Raw genomic sequence first — 10,481 nt, forward strand, 5'->3', positions numbered from 1 at the left:
GTCCAGTCGTAAATTCCCGATTTAAAAAAATTAAATTCTCGGGCTTTTTCCAGTTTCCCGGTCAAATCGCCACCCTGACTTTATATCAAGTCGAAATTTGTTAACAATTAATAAAATTAAATTAAAATGATTAAAATTAAAATGTTTTTCGGAAGAAAAAAAAAAGATCTGGTTTTGCTCCGCTGGGAATCGAACCCAGGTTAATTCCCTGTATAATTGACGTATTTAATTTAAAAATCAGAAAAAACATAGAAATTTTGGAAACTGTTAATTCTCACCTGTGTGTAAATTGAAGGTAAACTCGTGGATAGTAGCCAAACGTAGCTGATTGGTAAAAAGGGTTGCGAATAATCAAGAGCATCGGGTGGTTGTTCCAAAACAGGAGTTGCTGGTTCTAACTGAGGCTGTGACTCCTCTTTGCACAAAAGACTATTTCCAAATCGATAGGCGGTTGTTAAAACATGAACCACGTATCGATGAAGTCCTTGAATTATACGGGGACAATTTTGCCACAGCCAGTTGCTCACAAAGCTGACGGACAAACTTTCTTTTCCATGAAACTAGACAAAGACCAACAAAAATAAAAATATTTCCTGGCCTCACGTGAAAATATAATTTTTTTTCGTTATCAAAAGGCAAGAAATTAGAAAATTTTTTTTTAAAAATCATTTGATTTCCGTAAAACTGGAATTAATAGAGAAGAATTCGATGAAATCCATAAAATTTCAAGGCAAATTAAAAGAAAAAAAATCAAATGATTTTAAAACGATTTGAAAATTAAAAAAAAAACCTCTTTGAATTCAGTAGCTTTAAAATAAGCTTAGAAAAATGCAAGGGAATTCAAAAAATTTACTTTGAATTAAATTAAATTGATTTAATTTACATTTAATTAATTTAATTAGTTTATTTAATTTTATTTAAAAATGTCAATTCAATTTGATGATGAATTTAATTTAAAAAATGCAATAAATTCTGAGTGAATTCAGAGAAATTTAAAAATCAACCAAGTGAATTAAAAAAAAATTTTTAAATATGGAGAATTCAAGAGAATTTGAAAGGATTCAGAATAAATTAATAATAATTCAAGGCGATTTCCTTAAAATCTTTTAAAATATCCGAAAATATTTCGAATCTTTTGATATATTTTGAAAGATTTAAAAATTTGTTTAAAACATTTTTTAAAAATCAATTTTCAAAAAGAGAAAATAGTTTAATTTTTACCCAAACATGTGGTTAAATTTAAACCCAAAATATTATTTTTTTAAGAAAGAAGTGCATTTTCAACCGAATAGGTTATTTTTATTCGTTTTTAACCAAAAAGGATAAGTTTTCAAGCAAGAAATTAATTTTTCACCAAAAAGACGAATTTTTAATCAAATACATAAATTATAAACTACAAAAAATCAATTTTCAATCAAAATAGAAATTTTCAACAACAAAAAAGTATATGTCAAGGAATTAAAAAAACAAAAATACGTTAAAATATTTTAAATCCTTTGATCATTTTACCAACTGATCCTCAGGATTAATTAAATTAAAACTTTTTATAAAAATCAAAAAACTAATAAGAATTCAGGATGAATTCCAAATCTCTTTAAATCTTTGTAATTTTCAAACAAGAAGATTAATTTTTTTTAAAAAGATAACAAAATAAGTGAACTTTTAACGCAGTATTTGAATTATCAATTTAAAAAGAGCAATTTTTATCCAAATCGTTGAATTCTAAACTAGAAAAGATCAATTTTCAACTAAAAGTGGAATAGTTAAAGTTTCAGCTGAAAAAATTAATTTTTAATTAAAAAAAAAAAACGAATTTTTAAAATAGATAAATTTTCAACCAAAGTAATCAATTTTCAAATAAAATTATAAACTTCTGAACAAGATGATTAATTATTAAATAAAAAGATTTGTTTCATACCAAAAAATACAGTTTTTCAAGAAAATATATGAATTTTTAATTAAAGAAGACAAATTCTGAACCAAAATATTTGAATTTTGAACTAAAAAATAATAATTTTCAACCGAAAATGGAATAGTAATATTTTTAGTTAAAAAATTAATTGTAAACTAAACACAAGAGTTTTAAATTGAAAGAACGAATCTTCCTCTAAAATAGTTGAATTTTCAAACAAAAAATTAATTCTGCAGGCCGACACAAATCTTTCCAGCCTAGTTAAAAAAAAAGGAATCGTGAATTCTTTAAATAAAAAAAATTCATTTTTACTAAAAAAAAAATGTCAACAAAAAAGTTATATTTCAATCCAAAGACGTGAATCTTTAAAAAATATGAATTTTCAGCAAAAAGACAAAATGGTTTCATTTTTAACCAAATATGTGGTAAAATTTAAACCCAAAATAATATTTTTTAAGAAAAAAGTTCATTTTCAACCGAATAGTTTCTTTTTATCCATTTTTCATCAAATAGGATAAATTTTTAAGCGAGAAATTAATTTTCGACCAAAAAGACGAATTTTTAATAAAATACATCAATTTTAAACTACAAAAAATCAATTTTCAACACAAAGGGGGATTTTTTAACCCGGAAGATTAATTTCCTATAAATGTGATAATTAAATTTTGAACCAAGGAGGTAATTCTTTAAAAAAAATCAATTTTTAACAAAATAGTTCGACATTAACAAAGTAGTTAAATTTCCAAATAAAAAAGATGAAGTTTTAACAAAAAAAAGGTAAACTTTCATAAAAACAGTTTAATTTTGAACCAAATACTAGTTCAATTAAAACTAAAAATACAAATTTCTGACAAAAAAGTTACTTTTCACCTGAACAGCTTGATTTTATATCAAATAAATTAATTTTCTATCAAACCAGAATAATTTAGAAAAAAACAGTTGCACTTTTAACAAAAAACTATAAATTTTCAAGAAAAAAATTAATTTTCAAACAAAAAATTTAATTTTTAACCAAATACATGAATATTGAACTAAGAAAGATCCATTTTTTACGAAAAATAGAATAGTTACATTATTTGTTTAAAAAAATGAATTCTAACAAAACAAAAGAAAATGATTTTTCGAAAAAATAGTTATATTTTCAACAAAACAGATGAATCTGAAACTAAAAAAATACATTTTTAAATAAACAATGAGAAATTTAAACAAAAAGACCAATTTTTCAAAAAGCAAATAAATTATCTATAAAAAAAAGAAAATATTTCATTGATATATTTTTTTCCAACGAAATAAATGAATGTCCAACAAAATTGTTGAGTTTTAAAGTAAAAAAAATAAATTATCTACAAACTGGTTGATTTTTCAACCCGAAAATACGTCTTTTAACTAAATAAATTTAATCTTCTACATTAACAAGATACATGAATTTTCAACTAAAAAAGATTATTTTTCAATAAAAAATATAAATTTCCAACCTCAAAGATGATTTTTTAACCCAGAAGATTAATTTTTTTAAAATGGAACAATTAGATTTCCAACTACAGCGATGAATCTCCAACCAAAAAGATGATTTTTTTACAAAGCAATTTAACTTTTAAATAAATAGTTGAATTATCAACTTAAAAAACATAAACTTTTAATTAAAAAATAAAAATTTCACCGAAAAAGGTGATTTTTTCAACACCAAAAACATTAATTTCTATCAAAAAATACGAAATTGCAACAAAATAAATTAATTTTCTACAAAATTGTTGAGTTTTAAACCCAACAAAAAATATTCTGCAAAACGGTTGAGCTTTCAACCCGAAAATATGCATTTTATTGTTGACCAAAAAATTAATTTTCTATTGAAAAGTTAAATTTTCATTAAAGTAGTTTAATTTTTAACGAACCAATTCAATTTAAGAAAAAAAGAATAATTTAAAAGAAGAAAAAAAAATAGTTTCCAACAAAATATTTATTTATTATTTATAATTTTCTAAAAATGAAAGTTACATTTTGAAACATACGATTTTTCATCAAAATAGTTGCGTTTTCAATAAAACAATAAAATTTGCAACAAAAAAATATAATTTTTATTCACACGTGAAGAAATCCAAACCAAAAATAATAGTAGACTTTTCAACGAAAAGTAGTTACTTTTTCTTGTTGGATTCTATTAATTTATTTTGCATTTAAGCGAAAAAAAGAGAAAAAAATGAAAGCTACCAAAAACCCTGAATTTTCAACAAAATAGCATCAATTTTTTAATGAATTTTTTTATTGATTTTTAACCAAAGAGGATGATTTTTCAAGCAAGATTAATTTTCGACCATAAAAGACGAATAAAAGAAATAAATTTTATAATACAAAAAATCAATTTTCACTAAAATTATTAATTTTCAACCAAAAATAAAATAAGTATAGTCAGTTGAAAAACAAATGCTTAAAAAATGAAGAATTCTCGAAAATTATATTTACACCTGTTTTAACCCTCATAAGGTACACTGGTGCGAATTCGCACCGCCTTTTTTGAAAAGTTGGTTAGATCTAGTTTCGCTGATCTCTCCGAGGTAGAAACATGAGAAAATCTAATTGGTGCGTATCAGCACCTGTATACCTTTTACGTGTTAAAGTGTTACGAATTTACATTTCTTGTTGAAAAAATTTGAGAAAAATTCGAAATAAAAAGATTTTCATGTAATTGTTGCATTACTTTCATTTCTCTTCCTTCATAAGTGTAAAGTGATTTTTTCAAAAACGCCGCTTTATTTATAACAAATTATCATAGGGAAAATGAATAATTATCTAAATTTCTATAGAACCATTAGATTCAGCAGGAAATTTCACACAAAAAACATGTGTTCAACATTTTTCTAGTCGCAATCTTCTTTTTTATATTCGAAGTTGAAGATTCAAAAGCCAGATTCGCACCAGTGTACCTTTAGTAGGGGCCAGAAAGGAGTATACCGTTTGAGGGTTAAAATAATACAAGAGACTTTAAAATTGTACTTACACATGAAATAAGTACTGCATTGAAAGTTCTTTCTGCACTGAGCAAAGTTACTATGTTGTCATTTCCCATCGCCAAAGTGTAAGACACCATGAGGAGTGATTTTAAAGTTTGAGGAGTAACATCTCCTTCCTCCTTCAAATTCGAGTAAATTTTGACGTAACTTTCCAGCACCGAATCGTCGTTCATCACTGAAAGGAACTTTTCGGCTTGCTGTCGAAAAGCTGTTGTTCCGAGATGTGGAGTGCTGGCTTTAGCAGACCAGTGGAAATAAATAAACAATCTTTCTGCTAATTCCGGATGGTGTGGAAAGAGATACTTTTTTATTACACTTGCTGTTATTCCGTGAACAGATTCCTCGCGAAGAGAAATCCCGGCTAAAATCTAGAAAGTTTGAATCACATTACACTATTGAAACATCCACCACTGTAATTTTGTGATTGTTAATTCTCTTTTGGTAAAAGAGCTTGGCTCGAGAGTTTGAGCGCACCTACGGCATTTCTCCCACACTCGTGCACAGACCTTTTAAAATCAAAGGTCATCGGATCGACAACTGTAATTTTGTGATTGTAAAATCTCTTTTGTTAAAGCACTTTCGGCTTTAACGAACATGTATCACTTCAATAAATTTATATCATAACAATTCACAATATGCATAGAAATTGAAACATACTAAATCTTATTTCCTTGTTTTTACAATTTAAAAAATTTTTAATCTTGTTTTTTAGGACTGAAATAAAATCTACTCGTCCTATCTGAAAGTGATTAATAAAAAATTTATAGATCTTTTTAGGCAAACAATTCTTGTCTGTTAATTTTAGTTCGAACCTTGTGTCGTTCTTTCAAAAAAATTTAATTTTTTAATTTTAAATGTTATTTTTTACGATTAAAGCAAAAACTATGACTTATCGAAAAATGATTAATAAAAAATTTATAGATTTTATCAGGGCGCGCAATTTTAGCTTATTCAATTTTTTTCCTATCTTACATAGTTTGACCAAAAAATTGAATTTAAATAGAATTTTCAAATCTTGAAAAAATGTGGTTTCAAAAATGTTGAAAATCGGCTCACTTTTTGAATTTTCATCCAAAATATCTGGTTTACGGATTCTTTCTTTCTTTTTAGGCCCTAAAAAAATGTGTCAAAGCAGAATCCAATCTGATCAATTTTTCGAATGTTATCGTGCCTAAAGAATACAAACTACAGACCACAGACAGGCAGAAAGACAAAAACCTTTAGTAAAAATCGTTTTTTCTTTTGCAGGCCTCAGCCTGATACCACTATTATTACCTTTTGACAACTAAAAAATATCAATTTTTAATCATAAATGGAATATTTTAATTTTTACCTAAAAAATTAATTAAAAGAAAGACAACGATTTTTTAAGAAAGTAGTTAAACTTTCAACCAAAAAAATGAATATTCAACTAAAATGAAAAATCTTCAACAAAGAAAATTACTTTGTAAGAAAATTGTTAAATTTTCTACAAAGTAAATTACTTTTTAACCAAAAAGTTGAATTCTTAACGAAAACTGATATAATTAATATTTCGATGAAAAATTTAATTGTTGATTTTTCAACAAAAAAGGTTTTAATTTAAAAACAAAAAAAGTCGAAGTCAACAAAACAAATAAGAATTTTCGCAAAAATATTCGAATTTTCAAATAAATAGTTTAATTTCAAATAAAGAATTGAATAGTTCCATTTCAGTTAAAAAATTATTTTTTACCTAAAACACAAATTTCTAATAAAATAATTAAATTTTCAACCAAAAATATGAATTTTCAAGCAATAATATTAATTTTCTACCAAAAAGACGAATTTTTAAAAAATCACCTGAAATACTTAAAATTTAAGTTGAAAAATTAATTCTTAACAAACAAAAAAAAAAACAATTTTTAGAGAAAAAATTAAATTTTAAACCAAATTATTTTCAACTGAATTCAAGAATCTTCTACCAGAAAACTGAATTTTTATTAATGTAGTTTATATTTCAATGAAGTAGTTGATATTTCAACCAAAAAATATAAGTTTTCAAATAAAAATTGAATGGTTAACATTTCAGATAAAAAAACGAATTTTCAACAATAAATTAAAATTTTCAACAAAAAAATGCATTTTTTATCAAAGCAAATACATGAATTTCCAATTTAATATTTTAATTTTTAACTAAAAAAAGTACATTTTTAATAAAAAATGGAATAGTTTCATTACAGTTAAAAATGGTACTTTTTACTTTAAAAAAAAGGAATTTTCAAAAAAACACATGATTTTTCAATTAAGAAAAACAAATTTGGACAAGAATAAAATAATTCAAATTTAAGTTGAAAAATTAATTTTTAACAAAAACAAAAAAAACAATTTTAAATAAAATAGTTAAATTTTAAACCAAATTATTTTCAACTGAAATCAAGAATCGTCTACCAGAAAATTGCATTTTTAATAATGTAGTTTAAATTTAAATTAAGTAGTAAAATTTTCAACTAAAAAGTATAAGTTTTCAAATAAAAATTGAATAATAAACGTTTCAGTTAAAAAAACGAATTTTCCATAAAGCAAAAACGAATTTTCAAAAATAAATTTAAAGTTTCTACAAAAAAAATTAATTTTGTACCAACTAAGGTGTATTTGCCAACCAAAAGACGAATTTTCAACAAAACAATTTACTTTTTAAACAAAAAAGGACACTTTTAATTTAAAAATGAACTAGTTTCATTTCACTTAAAATTGGTACTTTTTATTTTAAAAAAAACGTATTTTCAAAAAACTAATTTATTTTTTAACCAAAAAGATGAATTTTCAAACAAAAAGATTATTTTTCTACCAAAAAGACGAATTTTTAATAAACCACCTGAAATTTCAACCAAATAGTGGAATTTCAACTAAAAAGTATCAAATTTTAATCAAAAATGGAATAGTTAAATATTTAATTTAAAAAAAAATTTAATTAGGAAAGAAAAATTTACACAAAAAATGAAATACTCAATATTTAAGTCGAAAAATTAATTTAAAAAAAAATCAAAACAAAAAAACAATTTTTAAGAAAAAAGTTAAATTTTAAATCAAATCATTGTCAACTAAAATCAATATTTTCAACCAAAATCATGAATTTTTAAGGAAAAAGATTAATTTTGTACAGAAAAAGACGAATTTTCAATAAAAATATTAATTTTCAAAAAACTATTTTGCTTTTCAGGCAAAAGAGACTAATTATAATAATATTATATAATATAAAATAATAACAAAAATAACAACATAAAATAAAAATAAATTTTCAACAATTGATTATTTTTTAATCCAGAAGATTAATTTTCTAAAATTTTCAACCAAGGAGGTAATTCTTTAGCAAATATGAATCTTTAACAAACTAGTTTAACCTTTACCCAAACAGTTACATTTTGAAGTAAAAAGATGAAATATCAATTTTCAATAAAAAAATATTTTTTATTTCAATATGTGTACAATTGAAAAAGTTTATGAAAATAATTTGTAAATCATGTTAAAATCTACTAAAAATAATACTTTACGGATCTCTTAAAAATATTTTTTGTCTAAAACTCTTTAAAAAAATTCAATTATAAATAAAAATAAATAAAATTTTTTTATTTTGGTCTAATCGAAAAATTTAACTGAAATAGTTTTTAAATATATTTGATAACTAGTGAAAACTTTTGAATAAAATTTCATAATCTATCAAAAAAATATTTTTTTATGTTCATCCAAAAAAGATAAATTTTGAACCAAAATAGTTAAATTTTTAACGAAAAAGATGAATTTACATACAAGAAGATTAATTTCCGATGAAAAAGACGAATTTTTAACAAAATACATGAATTTTTGAGCAAAAAAGATCAATTTTCAATAAGAAAATATAAATTTTCATCCAAAAAGGATAGTTATATTGTTACTTAAAAAAATAAATTTCAAACAAAAGAAAAAGAATTTTCAACAAAATATATAGTTATATTTTTAAGAAGAGTTTAATTTTCAATAAAAATGAATTTTCAACAAAAGGAGATAACAATTAACAAAAAAATTAAGGAGATAAATTCACAACAACAACAAAAAATTCAACAAAGTATTATAATTTTTAATCAAAAGAGATGGTTTCCAAACAAAAATATAAAAAATATAAAAATGAATGAAATTATAAATCTTCAAATGGAATAGAGAAATTTTAATCAAAACAGATGAATTTTTAACGAAAATGATGAATCTTTAACTGAAATACTTGAATTAAAAAAAAGAAGTATTTTTAAAGAATAAAATTAATTTGTAAACAAAACGATTAATTTTCTACCAAAAAAATACAAATTTTCAACAAAATACATAAATTTTAACGAAATAGTTAAATTTGTAATCAAAGGACACTAATTTTCAATAAAATTGTTGAATTAAATATCAATAACTAGAAAAAAAATCAATTTTCAACACAAAATGGATTTTCAGAAAAATAGTAAAATTTTTGGTTGAAAAATTTATTTTCGTCAAAGTAGCTACATTTAAACAAAAAAAAATGAATTTCAATTAAAAAGAATGAACTTTACAACAAAAAAATTAATTTATAAAAAACCATAACTTCTATTACTTTTTTTTGGAGTTACTCCGTTTCGTTTATCAAATTGTTGAAATCCTAACCTCAACTATGATGCAATCACCCTCATAAGCCATCAAAACAATTATGAAATAACACCAAATATCATTCTCATTGCGAAATGATGATATATGATAAACCTAATCGAGCAGAGAGGCCTCAATTAAAAGAGAAACTCTAGCTTTTAGAGAAACTTATTTTTGCAAATTGGAGCAAGGCTAAAAAATCGACCTAAATTCAAATTAGTCTGTTACTAATCAGGTTTATAAAAAAAAACTTACCTTGGCTAAATTGTCGATGGGAAGAAACTGAGTGTGCGATCCATTCTGTATATCAGTTCCCGAAGGACTCCGGGACATTGTTTTTGTGGTTACTTGGAGAACACCACCTGTTGTTGCGCCGGCTTTTTTCTTGGCACTGCCCTTTCTTGTCATATGATTGCCCATCACCGGCTTTTTTCGAAAAAACTTCTTTGAAATTTCGACAACTTTTCTGATCACCAGTGCATTCCTGACGACCCCTGCGTACCCCGACAGTCGGACACTCGTACACCTTTCACTCGATCAAGTTTCCTCGATTCGCAAATTATCGAAGCTAAAAGTGCCGTTTTTGCCTTTCGTACGAATTCATTTGTGTTATTTCTGGTTGAAAAGTCCAGATAGAGTTATTGATCGATGTCACTTTAAATCAGTTTGCTAATTTCATGGAGGTCTGATTTATTTTTGTCAAATTTCTTATTTTGAGGTTATGTTCCATGCAGTGCTACCAATTCAATAATTCAAGTTTTTCATTACAGCCAGCATTCAAATAATTAGATTTGAATTTAAAAAGTTTATTAATCCAAAATCTTAATTAATCTAGAACCCGTTCTTCAGAAAAAAATAAAACAAGTGGAAATAGTTGAGTAAAAATTCATTCTTTTCGTTAATGATTCATCATTTTAGTTTATTCTTTGATTTATTCAAAATTTAACTAATTTGTT

General features: G+C 24.0%; 1 protein-coding gene across 2 annotated transcripts in view; it reads right to left on the bottom strand.

The window, feature by feature from the left end:
* The window catches only part of LOC117174542, a 29,261-nt gene extending 19,042 nt beyond the window's left edge, over positions 1–10,219 (bottom strand). For both annotated transcript variants that reach the window (XM_033363746.1, XM_033363745.1), the window contains exons 1-3: positions 9,781–10,219; positions 4,908–5,288; positions 279–560 (exon numbers count right to left, since the gene is read on the bottom strand). In XM_033363746.1, coding sequence (XP_033219637.1) covers positions 279–560; positions 4,908–5,288; positions 9,781–9,945 — 828 coding nt within the window. In that variant the 5' untranslated portion in view covers positions 9,946–10,219. The remainder of the gene's footprint in view (positions 1–278; positions 561–4,907; positions 5,289–9,780) is intronic.
* Between the last annotated feature and the right edge of the window lie 262 nt (positions 10,220–10,481).

This window comes from Belonocnema kinseyi, chromosome 6 (genome assembly GCF_010883055.1).
Source record: "Belonocnema kinseyi isolate 2016_QV_RU_SX_M_011 chromosome 6, B_treatae_v1, whole genome shotgun sequence".
Lineage (NCBI taxonomy): Eukaryota > Metazoa > Arthropoda > Insecta > Hymenoptera > Cynipidae > Belonocnema > Belonocnema kinseyi.